At 40.2% G+C, this 20034-nt stretch overlaps 1 protein-coding gene across 3 annotated transcripts in view; it reads left to right on the top strand.

The window, feature by feature from the left end:
• The window catches only part of MLLT1 (MLLT1 super elongation complex subunit), a 32643-nt gene that overhangs the window by 7986 nt on the left and 4623 nt on the right, over nt 1–20034 (top strand). For 2 of the 3 annotated variants that reach the window (XR_005933722.1, XM_030033355.2), the window contains exons 4-11: nt 7106–7249; nt 8897–9022; nt 10779–11324; nt 15035–15131; nt 15951–16062; nt 17368–17467; nt 17691–17762; nt 19511–19582. Coding sequence is in view for 2 of the 3 variants with exons in the window: in XM_030033355.2 (XP_029889215.1) it covers nt 7106–7249; nt 8897–9022; nt 10779–11324; nt 15035–15131; nt 15951–16062; nt 17368–17467; nt 17691–17762; nt 19511–19582 (1269 nt within the window). In the remaining variant the exon portion in view is untranslated. The remainder of the gene's footprint in view (nt 1–7105; nt 7250–8896; nt 9023–10778; nt 11325–15034; nt 15132–15950; nt 16063–17367; nt 17468–17690; nt 17763–19510; nt 19583–20034) is intronic. The other variant, XM_030033356.2, reaches the window with a different exon arrangement.

Here is a 20034-nt window from a genome sequence, read left to right as displayed (position 1 = left end):
TATTCTGCATTCGTATGCTTTCTTTCTCTCCATCCCTTATATTCGTATGCTCCTCACAGAATATGGAACTGGCAGCTTTTCTGATATAACTTGGTTTCACACCCACCGGGGTCATCACTTCTCATTGTTTCTATGAACATGTGACTGCATAGTTGTTCTTTCTAGTGTTAGTGATAGGATGGGTTTTATAAATAAGGGAAATAGGTGGTCTCTGTTCTTACTGGAAACAATGGAAGTAGCAGTTAATTTATAGGAGAAGGCGGTTTGGTTTTGGCATTTTGGTGTTCAGAAACATGAAAAATAAATATGAGAACAGGTTTAGCTGCAGAATTGTTTTCAAAACTACAAATCTTTAAAATACTCATCTTTGCCCTGTTTTTTAGATGCATGCATTATGGAGAAGTTCTTTTCCACTTTCAAGCTGATTGACAAATTGACTAATTAAGGAGTTTCAGACAGCACCTCCCATTATTAAATTCGGGCAAGCAGTGGTTGAGGGAAAACATGATGGCTTCCGTCTTCCAGCATGTCATTTGAACAGAGACGTGTTCCCAGGTTCAACCATGAACTTGAAATACGTGAGCTATACTGAAGTTGTTTGAAATTTCCTTTTACTGCTTAAAAGTAATTTTTCCATCCTTATGTCAGCAAATGTTATATTTTCTGCACATTTGGAAGTTAAGCATGGTACTTATGATTGCTGGAAGCTTAGCTGCCTGACGATGTGAAGAATTTGGCTCCTCTGACCACTATTACCCGGTGATAATGCCATCTGGAAATATTAACAGCTATGAGTATTTTCAGTAAGTGGAGTTGAAGGAAATGTAAGAGGTAAATCTGCAAAGATAGAAGTGCAAAGACAAAAGATAAGCAAAGACTGGGATAGAGCAGCAATTTAAAAGATTGGGAAAGAGGAGGAGGAGGAATGGCAAAGCCTTTAGAATACAGTCTATTTTCTCCTGCATTAAAGAATATGACATTAAAACACCAAATAAATAAGTCTTTATTACTTTGAGACCATATGTTCACTCTGATCTCTGTAAACCTGTTGACACTGGTGGGGATCAGCTGTTGTGTGTAGAGCATATATTGTTCTGAATTTGCCTGAATTGATTACAGCATTTGGGACTCATCCTTGAATAACTCTTTTCAAGTAGATGTTATGGATTGGTTCTGGGATTGGGTAGAAAACGCTATTTTGTAGGTGGCTGGGCAGGAGTCTGTTGGGTGGGTCTTTCTGGCCATATGCTCCCTAAATTCTAGCACGTTTTTGTTGATGTGTGTCCTCTCAGTTGAAACAAGACTTGCAAAGGCTTTGGGATTTGTTTATCGATGCATGTTTAGCTTTGTAAGGGTGAGAAGAGAAAGGATTTAAAGAGGGAGTGAACTAATCTGTGGAGGTTGATCTTTGCCATGGTTGGCTGAAAATTTTTTTTCCACAGTTTAAGCCTCCTTTCTTAGCCGTTTCCTTTCCCTGTTCTAATTTGTAACTAGGATGATAAATAGTGGTTGTCAGAGCCAGTGTACTCTTTGCTTTGGCTAGAGAAGCATGGGCCTGTTCACTGCTGAGGAACAGTTTTACTAAGAATGGCTTAAGAATGATTTTAATGAACTTTATCAGGGATTTTTTTTTTTAGGCAACTTTGCATAAAACTGCCCATTAACTTGCTTTTTTATATTGTTGTTGTCTGTTTGGAGTAGTAGAGTTGGTGCTCTTGGTCCCCCTGAAGCTTTTGGTGCCCTTCTGTCAGACAGGGAAGTGTCAGCAGAGCATTAAAAAAGGTGCAAGAGCCTGTTCTTGTCCTCTACGAAGTTATGCCTTGTTGGCATGTGTTTGTCCTTCCTGTGCTGTAATTCAGTTCCTCAGTAAGTAGGTGCTTTCTCAGTCTTGTCATTTGAATTACAGAATATATATTTTGAATATTGCTGTGAACCTGGACAGTTTGTATATCTGAGCTTTCTAGAGAGTTGCGGTGGTCTACACAGGCCATAGGCCTTGCAGTCTTATGTGATATTGGTGGCCTGGTAGAGCCTTTGCCTCTGTAACTGAACCTGAAAAACAAATGGCAGGGTCTCAGTAGGTTGATTGATAAAGCTTTTGAAAGCACAGTTGACTAATGATAGTGGATCATTTGGGATTGTTGGACTGAAAATGTTAGTATGCTATTTTTATTTTTAAATCCTTTGTGTTCCTTTCTGTAACGAGGGCTGCTGTGAGTGGCTTGTGGTGCTTGAATCAATACAAACTGGGTACAATAAATGTGTTGCTGTTTTTCTACTGCTCTTCCCTCTCCCCCACTCAATTTCAACAGTCTTAAGACTTTTTTCATGGCCTCATTGTTGTCTCCAGATACATCTCTTATAGTGGCGTATGTTGTAATCTGGAGGCTGTAATACAGGTATGACTTTGGTATTCATCCCGTTACATTTTTTGCATCCTGATCAAATTAGATCAATCCCCCCTGCCCCCAAAAGCTAAAGGTCTAGTATACTTTCATGCTATTCTGATATAAGGCAGATGATATTAATGCAACATGGATAAGATGATGTATTAAAGTCTCTTTAAAGATACTACCTCCCAATTTCAGTGCTAGAGATAAAAGGCTTCCAGTTATTTACATAATGGGTACATGTAACTTGGGCTTTTTCTATTAGTGAAAGGGGAGGTAAGCAAAGAAAGCAGAGAAATCTGTTTGATTTTTCCAGTGAGGTTCAAAATAAAAACATGCATGTTTTACCCCTTCTGCAATATTTAGAGGTGTGATATAAAATACATAGAAAAATATCGGGGAAGGGAAAAATTACTTATGTTTCAAAGTAGCAACTCAGTGGAGACGAATGTAGGTTGCACGTGTGGCAGGGTAGGTGAAACTGGAGATCAGTTAGAACTACGTGTCAGGACTGTGCCATCAGGAAGGTATTGGCTTGTGAATTACACCTAAGGAAGGTTGCTGAAGAGCCCGTGTTTGCATGAAACATTTGATTTTACTTAACAAATGAGTGTGTTATTGGGGCAGGGTCTGTACAGGTTTGGGGAAAGGAGGAGTAGATTTGACCTGCTAGTTATTCAGTGTTGCTGAAAGTTGTGGAAGGAGGATTAAAACTTGTTGTTTTGTCTAGCCTTGAAGTGGAAGCATTTGTTGCTGACATTTTTTAGGTCTGTTCTCTATGGTCTTACTTACCAAGCCTGCAGCACTTTCTTTTGTGCTGCTGCTGAGTGATGAATCTTTTTTTACCTTTTTCTGTCATAAATTGATATGTATTATCAGTTTAGCCATTCTTCTATCTGAGCAGACTGTTTTCCTGGCCAAAACACTCAGGCTCTATGTGTTTCGGTAGCTGTTCAGTGTGGCACATCGATAGGCATCTCCATATGCTGAATAGATTGCAGTGCCTGGCAAGGAAGCCTTGTCAAATGTAGCAGCTTTACTAGCCATGCCAGCATCATATCATGTATTTGTGAGAGCTAGTAGATTATTAAATGCTTGTCTTTGAGCAGTGAGTATATTTTCCTAATTTTGAAACAAAGTAATAGGCTTCAGATGGGGGAGAGTTCCAAAATGCTGTTCTCTGTTATTTTACTTAACCCTGTAGAATCTCAAAAAAGAAAAGGGTGTTTCATGGACTTGTTAGCAGAGTATAACATAAGGCTACTTGCTTCAAAAAATGAATATTGGGCTATTCGCTTTTAAATGTCCTGTCTTGAAGCAGGGTGGAAGACTAGTCGAACGGGTTGTACGAGCCTGGAAAGGGGGTTTCATTTATACGGATGTTATGGACCGGTTACGGATAAATGACTCTGTCAGGCTGGATCTATGGCAAAAGGGAAGTAGTGTTAGATGTTATAGTTATTGAATAACCATGAGTCTGCTTCCTTGGTGTGCTAGATTTTTGTAGATAATTTTGCTTTATGGCTTTCTAAAAGTGATTTATGAGCTTTATGCGCACACTACCAGTGAAATTCTTTTGATTTGTGTTAAGTGGCAAAGGGCACACCCTGCCTTAAAAACAGGACAAGGAAATTTTAACAAAAGACTTTGAAAAATTCCTCCTCTTGTGAAAAGTGCCAAAAGAACTTTAACCCATTATTTCAGAACTCGGAAGAAAAATAAAGCAACTTTAGTGTTCGTAACAGTGCAGTGGTAGTCAGTGCAGACAGGAAGCTGGAAAACAGTAAAAATAGTGTGATGTGCTCAGCTCTGGAGATTGGAGGTGGAGTAGGGGGATTCACTGGATGGAGGGAAATTTATGGCTGCTGCAAATAAAAGCTTGGCCCTAGGTCTGTGGTACACTCTTCTAGTTTACTTCTATGGCATCGTAAGATTTAAGGGACAGATATAAACTGGGGTTCTAAGGTGGCTTGCTGAGAGATCCAATACCAGGTTAACCATTTCATGTCCAAATTGACCATTGAATTTTAATCTGAATAACTGCAATATCTACCAGTTAGAAATGGATGTGATCCATTCTTTCTAAAGCCTTTCTTGGAAGTAAGGCTGTTTAGAATAGCGTATGGTCTCAGAGAGCAACAAAATATCCACAGAAAGTAAGTCTCTCCCTCTTTCAGTTTTACTTTTTGACATCGAGGGTTGAATATCAGAAGGTGGAATCAGCTAAGAGTAAAGCTTGGCTTGCGCATATAATTGCTACTCAAGCAGGAGTACTTGAAATGGTGTTGCAGGATGAAAACAGACTGCCTGAACCTAAGTTCGTAGGGTGAAAAAGTACTTACACTCTGTTGCAACTCCAAGCAGCAGGATGTGTAGATCTCAACATGTGATTTAGAAAGGCTTTGAAGTGTGGCACTGTGGAATCAGTGTGGCTTTCCATTTAAAGTTAGATGTGTAGGTCCAGGTCAATTGAGAGAGATTTTCCTTGGTTTGGGGTTTCTTTTTTTCCTTCTTCTCCCCCCCCCCCCCCCCCCCCCAACTTGGTGGTTGTTTGGAGGGAGGAACTTTTTAGGGAGGACCGGATGGGTTAAGCTTTGGAGTGTCTTGAGCTGTAATCATTAGCTGTCAGTGAAGGCAGTAAAGGAAAGAATGTTTATTTGCAGCTTTTTGCTTTGAGACTTTTGTACTCGTTCTTTTAGGAGTGCTGTAATCTTAACTATTCACTTGGGTGGGGGGCTTCTGATGGCCTGAGACGATACAAAGGATATTTTAATGATCATGGTACTTGGCTAGGGCTTGGTTCCCAGGGTGGTCGTGATCTCTGAGTTGGAGAAAAATCACATTGAAAAACTGTCTTAATTTTACAAAAAGTGGAAGCTCCTCAACAGAGGTACGATAAATATTTGGGAGGTTCTCTGCTTTTGAGTGTATATAAAAAATGGGATACCTAAGATAAAAGGGAAATGAATCTGCTTCCCCTCTCCTGCTCTGAAAGCAAACAAGCAAATGACAAAGCAGAGCTCTGATAATGTGATGGCTTAACAGCTTTTGACTAAAGCCTGCTTTTGCTAATATAACCAAGATCAATTTACTCTGTGTTATAAACTAGGAAGAGCATTTCAGAAACCATTCTTAGGCCACATTTGGTTTTCTATTCATCCTTCATTTAAGTTTATTAGACTTTGAGGGACCCTATACAGCTGCTGTTTTAACTCCAGTGTAAGCACACACATGCAGAGCTCACTAATGATTCAGTTAATGAGAATGGTTGTAGCAAAAGAGGAAAATGACAATGCAGTGTATTTTGCAAGTACTTCTCTTCTTCTTGCCATTCATCTGTTTTAGTAGACATTGAACCTCTTCAAGTGTGCATGGATTCTTCAGGACTTTTCCAAAAGAGGGTCTGAAGACCCTCATGTTGGTAGCATGTTCTTGCTTGTTAATGGGAGACAGTTCTATTGTATGTGTCTGCTTAGATGTCTGCCTTCTGCTGTTTGGGGAGTTAAGACCCAAGACCTTGACTCCCAGGTGAGCTTAGGGTACTGATTTTGATGTAAACCAGGTGTGGTTACCACACTTTTTATTATTAGAGGTATAGTTTGTAAAAGAAATGGTTTCTTTAGTGACGTTAGTATCCACCAAGCAAACAGCAGGAATCAGTGTGGTCTGAAGCTGTTTGATGCTTCAACCTATTTTCAGCAAATCTAATGGCTTGAGCTAGAAGCCTGCGGCGTCTGTTCCCATACAACAATGCAACTACACCAGGAAATCAAGCTGCTGGATATGAATTGTGGAAAAGACTGCTGTGCAGCTGCTTGATGTTGCGCATTGAATGAGGCATGTGGGATGCATTCATGTAAATACTGAATGTACTGTAAGGCTCTGTGTGCTTTGCCACGTTTTGAGTTTTCATCTTGAAATGCAGAATACAAGATAATACCAGGAAATGTCATATCGATATTTGTAATACACAAGAAGTATGCAATATTTGCAATTTGGGGAGAAAAAAAGGAAGAAATTTCTTCCATTCTGTACTGCAAATGCAGAGTATTTGCTGTGCTTCTGCAGCAGGTGGAACAAAACCAGTGAGGCGCAGATGATCCCCAACATGCATACAAACTCCGGATTTCTTCAGTGAAAGTGCCCTTGGAAAGTTCAAAAGCTTAGGATATGTTCCCATTCAGCCCCTGCAATATGCATATTGAAAAGGATTTTACAAAACGAGTCATCCTTTTACCATTGCTTTTAATCTTTTCTCAGTACCCGCAGAGATCCTGTGAGTTTAGAAGTTGTTCCTTCTCTAAATAAAGGATTATGCTTTTCTTAATATTGATACTTATAGTTCAGTTGCTTCCCAAAGGAGATAGGATCTGAATTTCAGTGAAAACAGAATAGTGGATAAAGCTTGTGAATCTGCTTGCCTAGGAAGACTTGAATGGCTTTAAACAGACAATTGTCAGTCAGTATCCTTGTCCGTGCATTGCTTTTGCAGTGAAAAGCCATGCCTGAGTTTCCGATGAACGGTATGTTAACCTCAGGCACTTTAGGCACAAATAGTTTCATTTCTAGCTCTCTGATCTCATGATGAAAAACTCTATAAAGGCAACACTTACTCAGTGGTTTATTTGGGATTTTCAGGAGTGACTGTTTGAATCCTCTGACTTTGTGTACTTGCCAAACTTCTTCCGTTTTCCCAAAGTCTTTTTTGTTTTTAGGAGGAGCCGAAAAAGGTTTGTTTCACATATGACCTGTTCTTAAATTTGGAGGGAAATCCACCTGTGAACCACCTTCGTTGTGAGAAACTGACTTTCAACAATCCCACCAAGGAATTCAGACGCAAACTCATTAGGGCTGGAGGGGTAAGTGCCAAAGGGATTGGAGATCTGAAGAGGTTCTGCTAAACAGCGTAGTGATCTCATTTTGCTCTGGGGTTTCTTTTTAGCTGCAGCCCAGCAGGCTACAGTTTTCTACGTTCATCTAAAGGATGACCCAGCCAATTTTTACTCCTGGTTATACGACTGGAGCACTTGAAGCAGAACTAAACCATTGCTGGTGTGATTGGTGGCACTTTGTTTTCAATTTAAATGTGACCGTTAATATCAAAGCACTAAAACCCCTCTGGAAATGGATGTCTTCTGTGGATGTTGCACGCTGTCCATCATGCAGTTACAGTTATCTGTGACCTTCCTAGTGTCGTGAGCTGTATCAGTATAGAAAAGCTCAAGAAAAGGGAGAGGCTTCCAGTCTATTCCTTACTCACTTTTGCCACAGGAAAGCCTAATACTTAGCACTTCCTGGTCAATAAATGTCCTCTAAACCTGAGGTCGGCTGCTTGTGGCTTAGATAATAAAAAATTAAGGAAAAGTGTTAGAAGATAGAGTGAAAATGGGTGTGGGAGGAAAAAAAATAGACTCTTGAAGGCACAATAAGATATGGCTTGCTACTGTGGATGAACTCTTACTTCTGGGAAAGTAATATGCAGTGATAAACTAAAGAAATGATCCTCAAATAACTACAAGATGTAGGCAAATTAGTACAAGCCATGAAGTGCATGAAGTTTTTAACCAGACAGAGGATGTCATGACTGTATTCTGAGACACCTCCATATATAGTAATGTATAATTATGTTCTGTTCAAGGACTTTATTTGAGATGGTCTTAATTGCTGGCAAAATTTTCTTCTGAAAAAACATGTTTCTAGCCTGAAAAATTAGAAAAGTAAAAAAGCTATGGGGAAGTTTGTCAATAATAAATCTCAGGAGTGGCAAGAATTCCAAGCTGATCTGTCCAGAACTTCCTCGGTGTGCCAGTGCTTTTCTATATTGGGCACAAAGAGAAAGGTGTTTATTTCAGCCATAGGATGGCTGGAACATCATTTGCTTTCTAGGATTTTCACAGTGCATTATTGTATTCCTTATGTATTGAGGTGTTTCATCTGTGAATCAGTTTTGATACCATTCATCTAGTGGAAATTTTCAACAGGTTTATTCTGACAGAATATAGGGGAGGTAAGAAGAAAAGTGTTTCATGGAGCTCAGTGCTTGGTGTTAAGATATTGTGAAGGGAAGACACCCAAGGCCTGCTTCCTCCCCCCCCCCCCGAATGAGTGAATTCAGCTTCTCCTAAATTGATGAAGTTTTGCTCATTCCTTCCAGATTTATCTTGCTACCCTTTTGCAGGGTAAGAGCATTTGCAGCAGAACACACAGTTCTTGTCCAGAGCTTTATTGCCTGCTTGTGCTCAGAATATTGGTGTTCCCTTTGGGAAAGATACTTGATATTGCATGTTGCCTTTCACTTTTTTTGTGGTTTTAATGTTCTGTGTTTGAGGAGTTGCCTTGAAACTGAGCATTACCTAGACAATATCTTTTTATGGCCTTTAAGCAGGGGAAAAAACATTCAAAAGATGAATAATAGTGTGTTAATTGAGCAAGTGACTTAACATAATCATGTGTTAATAGTCCACACGACTTTACTCATACATAATTTTTCTTCTCTTTATTACTAGGTAATGGTAATGCCAGAAGGAGCAGAAACTGTTTCAAGGCCAAGTCCAGATTATCCTATGTTACCCACAATACCACTCTCTGCCTTCTCTGATCCCAAGAAGACCAAACCCTCCCATGGGTCAAAGGTCAGTGAAGCATGCTTTTGTGTCATCCTGAGGTGAAGAAGTCTTTCAGGGCTTGCTAGTAAGAGTTTGTTTAGCAGATGTTTCTGGCTACTTTAATTCTGCAACCTTCTTCCTTGTACTCTGTAGTTCACTAGGTAATGGTCTGGAACTTATCATAATTTAGGAGGCCCTTTTATGATTTGCTAGACTTCTCTCCAGGGAAATTTTGAAAAGAAAATTAAATGTCCAAGACTGGGAATTTTTGGTGAACCATATCTTCCTCCTGATCTGCTACAGAAGATAAAGTTGAATGAAGTCCTCTCTGATTGTTTTGACTTGTATCCTCAATGCTGAGGATGAATTATGTGGGTCTTTCACTGTCTGTCATGTAAAGCTGCACTCTTGAGTCCTTGCATCTCTTAGCAGCAAGGCTGAGTAGAGAGTCAGCAGTTCCTCTGTCATTAGGACTGCTTAGGGTAGTGGTGTGAAGAACATAAAATATGCTGCACTTGGTCAAACTAGTGATTTCAAGATTTGATGTTTGCATCCACCAGTATCTAGTTCTTGAGACTTCAGAAGAACCTTAAGTTTTCTTTTTTTCACTTACGTGATGGCATTATTTTTGTATAATTCTACATAGGAGAAACAATCCACAAACGATGTGTTTTGAAGCAGATTACGTACACTTTATCAGCCTGAACAGTCACAAATATTAACAGCAATTCATATTACAATGTAAATCAATTCTGATATCCATTTTCTTCAGGCCTCTAAACACTTCTGGCACTTCAGTCATGCTTTTTGACGTTGATGTTATGAAACAGAATAAAGATGACTTATCTGTTAGTGGCTGATTTAATTTTGGTCAGAAATAAAGCATTAGAAAACAGAAGACGGAAGAGAAATAAAGGGTTCTGACCCAAGCTCTGGTGAAAATCACCAGTAGCCAAAGAGACAATAGTCTCCTGCTTCTCTTCCTCCAGGTTGCCTTCAGAGGTGCATGTGTGTTTCTGTCTCAGCATGCCCAGTTCATACTCCAGTGTCTCCCCACAAGACCCGCTTCTATAAGTCTTTTGAGTTCACATACAATTCGCAAAGGATATTACTCCTTTGCCTTCCTGTATACCTGACTCTTAGGATGGGCAGGGTCCTAACGATTGGTGTCTTAAAGCTCTTAATTAAAGGTGATAAAATGCCTGCTGATATCACAGACTTCGGCTCTCTTATCGTTGTAGGGACATTCAGCATTTTTGTTGAAGTTGCGGTGTGGTTGATGTGGTTGATGTGTGAGTTGGGGGCTAGGCTGCGAACATAACTTGGCGTTTGCCATGGATGTGATTTAACCTTAAAAAAACCTCTTTAGTTGCTGGGGTTTTTTTCTCTGAAATATGGTGCGAAGTATACCTTTGCGTAACACAGCTAGAGTGAGTTTCCTCTTATCTGGCTTCAGATGTTAACCCTGCAGATTAAATCTGAACTAAACATCTATAGATGTTTATAGACCTCCTTTTATAGACCATGGAAAGGAACAGGCATTTGTGAAACATGTTTCATCCTGTTCCAAGGTAGATGTGTAAGTGCCTACTGTCAGTTTCTCTCTATCAGCTTTAGGGAAATCTAGATGTTTACCTCAGAGGTAGATAAGTACATTAGGTATCTGTGGGTGGATGTCTACATGAAACAAATGCTTCAATGTGATTTATGAGAATGTGTTTATAATTCTGTGCAGAGCTTCAGTTTCATACCTAGCTTGCATGTTTCTGTTGCTGAATTTTAGGATGCAAACAAGGAAAGTAGCAAGGCATCCAAGCCACACAAAGTAACCAAGGAGCACAGAGAGAGGCCAAGAAAAGACTCTGAGAGCAAAAACTCCTCCAAAGACCTTGAAAGAGAACAAAACAAGCCTTTGAAGGACTCCTCCAGAAAACCAACTGAGAACAAACTGCCTAAGGAGGAGAAGGCACCTCCAAAAGCTGCTTTCAAGGAACCAAAACTGGCCGTGAAGGAGACCAAACTGGAGAACACTTCTCCAAAGGGCGGGCCACAGCCGGAGTTAAAGTCTTCCAGCAAGAGGCCCTCCAATGTCGAGTCACCAAAGCCTAGTGCCAAAAAACAAAAAAAGAGTAGCTCCAAAGGGGTAAAGAATATCCTAGGGACATCTCCCAGAACCTCGTCTTCCTCATATCCAGAGAAGAAACAAACCAAGGAGAAGATGAATGCCAAAGTGGAAAAGGTAAAATCTGAAAGTGAGGCCAAGGAGATCAAAAAGCCTGTGGAAATGGAGGAGTCAAATTCAGAGGATGAAACTTCTTTCAAGTCAGAGGTGAGTAGGGATTTGTCCTTTACCTGAATTTTATAAGTATGCTGTTTAAATCCACGCGTGAAGATGATGTTCAAAAATACTCCCTTAGGCAAGATAGAGAACCAGACTAGCAAATGCTTAGGCTGGGTTGTATCTCAAATAAAACTCTTCTTTGAAAATCCTATCAGTATTTATCGTTACTGCTGCCTGGTTTACCTCCTGTTTCAGATATGCAGTTCTATTTAGATTTATCTGCAGGCAGAGTTATCTAAAAGTTGGAGTTTAAGGTTATGGTCTCTCGTTCATCCCTTGCAGTGACATTTATAGAGCTAGAGTATAGTACGCATAGATAAGCTTTCTACCTGCTTATGATAACATAATGTTTTTGAACGTGATCTTGATTCAGAAAAGGAGCAAATAATTTCAGTTTTGTTTCTGGAAAAAAAAAAACAACCAGTATTAAAATGTAAATAAAACCCCCTATTCCTGACATGGCCTGTAAGAAACATGCTATTGGCTAAAGCTCAAAATACAACCGCATGCCACTAAACCTAAATAAGTTGTGTTGTAAAACATAAAACAAATTATGTTATTGTACTACTATTTTTAAAAGCTGTCTAAATATTTTTCCTTTTTACAACTAAAAACATTCCTCATCCTCTGTCGTCTTAAAATTGTTTTCCAAAAGAAGACAAAAAAAAAAAAGTAGGAGGGGAAACTCGCAACCTAAATCCAAACTCTCGCTACTTTTTGCTTGTATATTTTGTATTAGCTATAAAGAAGCCATATATCTTCTAATAGGATTCACAGGATAATGTCACATTAATTTTTGAACTGCTTCCTACTGACCACTTTTAGAAAGATTTGTTTTACGAGAATAAATCTTCTAGGGACAATTCATATTATGATTTAATCAGCACCATGATACAGTAAGTATTGATGTGTTTATTTCAGAAAGGATTTTTTGCAAAGGATTCCCAGTAGAAGAGTTTATTGGGGAAGTGTTAATTCAAGTTACTCTGCAAAGATTTTTTTCCAGATTGATTAAATGTGTAGCTTGTGTGTTAAAAAGAGGCCACTCCTCTCCACTTTTAGCCTTATACCTGAAGTGCATCAGTGTGTAGCAGCCCTGTCATTTCTGTTCCAGATACATGGCTCTCACTGCGAGCTTCTGTACTCTGCTGATCTCTGTTAAGTCCTGAGTGTCTTGTACTTCATTATTTCTTAGGTGTCATCCATCCTCTTGGGACTCACCACGCAGCTGTAAGCTGATAGTGCTGTTTAGACTGTTCCGTGAAACCACAAACTGTGGTTGTGGGTCCACAGCGTCTGCTGCAGTCCTGTCCTGCCCCACCAAGCTTTCTATGCTTCTGTGTCCTCTCTTGCACCAGCTCTTGTGTCTGTTGGATGCTTGACAGAGGTATTTGAGTGCTAGCCCAGAAGAAGGGTAGGAATACTCAGTGTGATGGAGGGGGAACCGTGGCAGCTGCCAGTCAGATCAGCTTAGGTTTCTGTGGAACTTGAAGCTTAAGGGTATAACTGCATAATGCATTGGCATCAGCAGAGAAGACTGTTTGAATTCCTTTTCCACCCTGGGGGGTTCTTTTTGCTCCCAGCGCTGCAGTTTGCTACTCCATCGTTTGTACTGGTACAGCTGTTTGTGGATCTGTGTGGTAAGCCACATCACTAAAGCGAATGAGCAGCTGGAGGTGGACCGGGGCCCGGAAACTCTTAAATCAGCTTTGCTGCTGCAGCCAACGTATTGTGCAACATGCTCTGAGGCTGCAACTCCACGATTGCTTTGAGTTGACATCTTTGCAGGCTGCTGTTGAAAGGAACAGTCTTGCTCTCATTTGTGCTGCTGGCATGAGAGCTCGTGTGACTTTGCAATGGGCTGGAGGAGTTTCTCCTTCCATTTCAGCTCCTGCTGAAAGTTAGTTGTCCTTTCTTTTTTTTTTTTTTTTCCTCTCCTTTTTTTCCTTCCCCCATCAAGTCCAGTTCCCCGAACTGGCCTCATGCTTGGCTGCCTAAATGCTAGTGCTGACAAAAGGGAGAGGCTGAGATGTGAGAGCAGGATTGCTTTTTTCCATTGTCGGCATGTGCTTTTGTCATATCACGGTGACAGTAACTGCAGCCTGAGCATGCAGAGCATGTCCGGCTGGATGCCTCCTGGTTGAAATAGCTGATAGGGTTAATGGCAAAAGGAAAGACGGGGGTCTATACAACTTCCAGCCTCTGCTTCTGAGGTCCTCTTAAGTCATTTTAAGGGAACACCTGCTAGATTATCAGGAATGAAGGATGTTAGGATTGAATCTGTGGGTAAGACACAAGAGCTGTGCTCCTTTGTCTTGAAAATACTGCTCTTTTGCTTTCCTGTAGTAATTTTTCTAAACAAATAGGGCTGCTGCAGTGTGCCAATATATCAGATATTGGAATTGTCAAATTATTCTCCTTTGCTACTGAATAATTCACAAGGGTTGTAATACGTCTTTTTGACATTTTCCCCTGCCTTCTTACAGCTGAATAAATGAAACTCTTAACAATACTTGGGTGATAAATTATACGGAAGGGTGGTATTGGGATGAAAGTCCTGCTACCGCTTTCATTTATTAATGCCCAAAGCTGCTAATGTGCCTCTTCCTACCTGTTTACAATGTTTTTATAGTATTAACACTTTCTGTAGTAAAGTTTCTTGATGAATGGGAATGTGTGATTTTTCTAGCATCAGGATTTGGTAGTGGAAGTAATAGGTGTATTCCCAGGAATGGTGCAATGAAATTGAAATGCTAAATTTCAAGGGAATTACTTTTAAAAAGGCAAGATAATATTACAGTACATTGAGAATCTTTAAACTAGATCCTACTGAGTAACAAAAAACCTTTAAGATTATTGTAATAGTCGCTGCTGCTATTGGGGATGAAATAGTTGATTTAGCCTTCACTGCCACCTCGCGGTCATTTAAGCTAAAGCATGTGATTGCTGTACAATATCTGGTTTTATGTTAAACACATACATAGCACTAAAACTTTGTTTCTGGATGATGTTATTAGCAGTAGTTCGTGTTATCTTTTTTACTAACTCTTACTGCATATGCTCCTGGCATTTCTGTTGAATGCTGACAGTCAGTGGAGTTGGTTTCACAAGAGTTTAACTGGTTATGTTATGTTTTCACAATAAACTGGAAACAGTACAGTGGATTGCTCAAATTGATGTAGAAACAACTGCTTTGAGGGTATACTAATAAATTAGAACTAATTTTGGAGTCAAGTGAGCCAGTTAGGATAGGTGTCCTTTCTGTGTTTAATGATTAGTACAGGGTGTTCAGAGGGAATGTTGGTGGGTTACAATAAATACACTTTTTTAAGAGGGCTTTGATATTTGTTCTAGGTTGTGTACAAGTCATCTTTCACACTTCAAAGTAAGGGGTTGTTCACTTTGACATTTTTCAGATGTTATATTTCATCACTTGAGGCTATTTGAAACTAGTGGCGTGAAGAGTTTTGGTGGGAGCTGTTGATGCCACTGCCCAGGAGTGCTGAGCTACAGTTTTCATAAATGTTGTTTTTATTCACCTTGCATTTTGTATGTTTTTTGTAATTCTAAGAGCTGCATTCAGTGATGTACGATGTTGTAGAGTGCTCAAATGCTTCTGTCTCACTGTGCTTTGTGCTCTGCACTGGTTTTCCAGATTAGAAAGGTTAAGATTGTTTTTCTTTTTTTCCCTTTTATGGGGGGTTAAGTCTGTCCAGTCCAGCCCTTCCAACTCCAGCTCCAGCTCCGACTCCAGCTCTGACTCTGATTTCGAGCCATCTCAGAACCACAGTCAAGGTGTGTTGCAAGAAATAAAATTTGTTAAAAATCTTCCTTGCATAACCTTAAAAGGCTCATGAGAATTAGATCTGTTTTCCCAGCAACATATATAAGTCTAATATGGTTTCTTGTATGCAACCATGTGTTGAAGCTGTGACACTTCAGCAAGAAAAGGCAATAATGTCGTAGCATAATCATGAACAAGTATTTTTCTTGTTTTGGCAGTTAATTTATGAGTAGGGTATCTCTCTGGGTTTGGTTCTTTCCCTGTTGACTTTGGTTTCTGCCTCAGTTTATAAATGTGTTTGCTGCTGCTTGATCTATAGTGTCACCAGAAGATTTCTTCTCCAATTTCATATGTTTTATTAAAAATTATAAATGTGACATTCATCACTTTGCCAGTGCATAACATAGCTTCTTTTTCAGATTCCTCCACTAACAATGCAAAGAGATATACTGCGGCAATAGTAAATGTTCTAACCTTAGCATATGCTGGGTTACTACAAGTACTGTCTCTTGAGTGACATTTAAAATAGTCCCCAAACGCATGAAAAATGTGTCCTTTTGTTTTCATTTCAGAAGAGAGTGGGAGGGTTTGGGGGGAGGCTAGGGTGGCTTTACGGCAGTTGTAAGGTTTGTCAACTCTGCTTTAGTTTTGAGACTGGAATACAGTGTCTTTTAGCAATATCTTTGTGAAAAATGAAAATACCAGTGACGTCTTATTGAGAAATCTTGAGGTATCTTAATAATCACTAATCCAGTTTAGATCAGATAGCTTGGATGGAGTTCTGCTGCACTTGTCCTGGTGTTGACTTGCTTTCTCCCCTCTGATCCCAGGCCCACTGCGCTCCATGGTGGAAGATCTACAGTCTGAGGAGTCAGATGATGATGACAGCTCCTCTGGAGAAGAGGCAGCAGTCAAAGCAAACCCAGTCAGCCGGGATTCCAGGTGGTAACAAATCAGGAAGAAAGATGTTTGTGGTCTTGCCCTCCATGTTTGGTATTTTTGTGTGCCCTCCATTTGGAGAGAGGAATCAAAGTGATGGGGCTATGCGTGAGAGGAAAGTGTGAGAGAAGGAGAGAAAGGGCAGATGTGTGGAGTACTTAGCACAGAGTAGGGATACAGAGTCAATGACAACAGCAGGCTGGGAACAGAATTGGATGAAGAGAGATCACCGGAGCTCAAAGAGAGGAAGCCACTGCAAAGTGGTACATGTTGAGCTTTGCAGGTGTTAGTGACTGAGCCCCTTAAAATAGTCACCTAATTGTTGTCTTCAGATCTCTGCTGAGCTGAATGGTGTGTGACACCTTTGATCTGCAGAGATTAGAGAAGTGTTGTGGAGGCTGTCAGCATGTGTGCTCTTCTTACTGCATGTGACTGATACAAAACTGAGAAGTCTTAGTCTGCCGATAGTGCATGCTGACAGTTGGTTACTTGACTCCTATGGGACTTGGTTAACAGCTGTTTCCTGCTTTAGTCAATGGAAATAGTTGAATTTCATCCTTCTCCCCTCAGGAAACGCTGTTGTAGCCAAATCTGGAGTCTCAGGCTGAATATTTGAAACCAAAGGCTTGGCCCAGATAGCAGCTGCAAATTTCAAGTGATGCTTGTGCTCACCAAAAACAAACAAACAAAAAAGCCATTGTTGCACTCTGTCATTATCAACTAAAAGAGGAATGGAGAGACTTTGAAGGATGTTTTTTAGACCTTTAAGGGATAGGTAATAAAGAGTTTTTCAGGCTCATCAAAAGTAGGATACCTGCTATAATACATCTGTAGGGCCACAAGAAGAACGAGAATAAATAGGAAATCTCAAAGGTCACAACAGAAACACTAAATGCTTTTTTTTTTTTTTTTTTTTTGGCCTATGTTTTCAGTGGAGGTGTTGGTAAGCCAATCATGCAGGTACTTGGTGATCTTGGAATGAATCCCCCAAATGAACAGTTGCCATTTTTGAAAATCAGGTGGTACTTAGTTGTTCTAAGCAGACTTGTGTATGAAAGAGTTGAACTGCTAGCTGTGAGTGTAAACTAAAACTCCCTACTCTGCCTGCTGAGGGAATGGAAGATGGCAAAGGTGACATCAGCTAGGAAGAAAGGGATTCTTGGAAATTACAGACTGACTGTTTCTCCCAGACAATTTATAAGTCTATGATAAATAAGAAAATTTCACTTAACACTGTGTGGTTCAGTTGACAGCTAAGTAAGTTTCCTGTTACCTGATGATGCTAATTCTCTGCTGCTTGTTTTTCAGACTGAGCCTTAGTGACAGCGACAGTGATAACAGTGCAGATTCCTGCCTGCCAAGTCGAGAGCCACCTCCTGGTCAGAAACTGCCCCCAGCAAATAACAAGGTACTGCATCCTACATGCCCTTACAATACTACTTTCCACCACTCTTGGTTGCTGCACTGTATTCAGTCCATGGTGTTAGTTCTGACTTGCACCAAATTTTCCCTATTACCCTGTCTTCATCAGACAGGTAATTTCTCTGTTCAGTGCTGTGCATCCAAGCCATTAAACCACCAGGTTGTCTGAACTAACTTTGCTCCTTAATGTTGATTTCTTTTGCCCTCAGGCATCTGGAAGAAAAAGCCCAGAGTCTTGTAACAAGCCAGAGAAGATCCTGAAGAAGGGAACATATGACAAGGTATGTCTGAGGATTTGCATATCATAGAACATTGTGTAGAAAACAATTTGAATCAGCCTAGCCTGTTCACATTGTTCTGTCTCGGCAGATTGAAAGCTTGAGTGTAATGAAAAACAGATGTTGAAAGGACAGGCTTTGGAGAGTGACGCTGCAGAAATTGTGTATATTAAATAGATGGACACCCAGTTTGTTCCCATATGCAAAATGTTAGAACTGTTTTATTTGTTTGCCCTTTGTCTGAACCAATGGCCTGGCCACTGCTGTGGTGGCAAGTGCCTCTTCATTAAAAGGCAGTTTTCACCTGTCTTTGATCTTACAAATTAGATATTGCTCGATGCTTGCTTTGCTGGGTTAGTTGAAACCTTTATTTGTTCAATGAAATTCCCTTTTTCTTGCCTCCACTGAAAGCAGAGCAGTGTACATGCTCGTAAGGCATGGCTAACTCACAAGCAAATAGCCAAACCCCAAGTTGTCCAGAAGGTTCTCCCGCTGTGACTTTTTTGGTAAAGAAATCAATTAAATGGGAGCTTAATACTTTTCCTTAGTCTAATCACTGAGGTCCTTACAGTAATCAAAGAATCAGTCTTTAGCTTTCACTTGTGTGTGTGAACACTTTTTCAACAGGACAATACAGCATAGGTTAATCACTTCATGTTAGATTTAAGTGTGATCTTGGAGGTACTTGCGTCCGAGTCTCCTGCTAGCTACAAAATCTTCCGCTGTTAACCATAGCTGAGATGGCTTATCTGGGGCAAGGTTTGTAGGTAATAGTATCTTTTATTAGACTACTTAATACAGATAGAAGGGGACACCCTTGAGACCCATTGAAGAGAGTGCCTGAAATACCATCAGCTTTTCCAACTGTCAGAGGTTTTATAAGAGATACTAGCTCTCCCAACAAGCATAGCATTCAGTACTGTTTGGGTGTTTTGGGAAAAATGCTTGTCTCTGTGTGAATGTGCTGGGGAGGGGTATATTTCACAAATTTTTGCGGGGGGGATGAGTTTAGGATTTTTTTTTTGCCTTGGTACAGTTACTGAATTAGTTCAGTTTTGCTGATACAGACATGAACAACTCTCAATCTACAGATTAAGAATCTATTCCCTGTAAGCGATAGTGTGCCAACAGAAACTTGCCTTGTTGGCTGCCTAAATTAAAAAAAAAAGAAAAAAAAAAAGAGAGAAAAAAACAAATGACCCTTATATAAGAACAATTAACATGTTGAGCTTTTAAACAGTTGTGCATTTACCATTGTGGTGTACGTAAAACTACCAGGGAATGCAGTGCACTCAAAGAATTTTTCCTTACCGAAACACAAATCATTGTTCAACAGATTGCTGGGATATTGGTTACTGATGTAGGTAGTTTCAGGTAATGAGGAGTTTATTAGTAAAACCCGCTGATGAAGAACTCACACTGAAGTTCACCAAGGTGAACTTCACCTTGTTGAGGTCCTCTAAGCTCAAAGGTTCTGACCACTTCTTAAAGCTGGTTACAGGTGTTTGTTTAATGGTGTCATTAAATAGTCTTGCTGATGGTCTTCAGACCATCCCTATTTATGTGAAGTCTTTAGTCTCCTGGCACTTGATAAGGATGGAGGAGGCAGTAAAAAATTTAGGGGAAAAATTGGGAATAGGAACATGTCTGAAAGGGCCTCAAGTTCCTCTGATCCTCATTAGGAAAGTCACTTTGGCAGTCATACCAACATGCCACATATGTCACTATTTCTGTTCATGCCTCCTTTACAGGCCTACACTGATGAATTAGTGGAGCTTCACAGGCGACTAATGGCACTACGAGAGCGCAATGTGCTACAGCAGGTAGAGATCATTTGTCAGCTTTCTGGCAAGCTGTTGTACTCTGGTAATCTTTGTGTCCAAGGGTCTCAGCTGGACCCCTGTGATGCTTGACCTTTCACTTGCCTCTCCTTCATGAGAGAGTCTGGTTCACTTGGAAAGCAAAGATATGTCAGAAAAAAAAAAAAAATCAGATGTGCATGCAATGTTTTTGTTGGAAAAGATACAGAAGTGTGGTTTATGCATCTTTCCTCTGCCATCCTGGTAGCAGTCCGAAAGCTGGGCTCTCTTGGTCTAATTTAAAAGGAAAGAAATATGCCCACCTCACTTCCCAGACTGAGCTAGTCAGGCATGCAGGAGGAGCTGGTTTGCTTTTTTGGGAGAGCATTCCCTTCATGTTGCAAGACATTCTCATCTCTGAGGCTATTCTAAAAGGATGAGAAAAGGACTGGATGGGTTGCTTTGTATCTGCTGGC

Source organism: Aquila chrysaetos, chromosome 12, assembly GCF_900496995.4.
Source record: "Aquila chrysaetos chrysaetos chromosome 12, bAquChr1.4, whole genome shotgun sequence".
NCBI lineage: Eukaryota > Metazoa > Chordata > Aves > Accipitriformes > Accipitridae > Aquila > Aquila chrysaetos.
The sequence above is the reverse complement of the archived record's forward strand: the minus strand, read 5'-3'. Positions and strand labels throughout refer to the sequence as shown.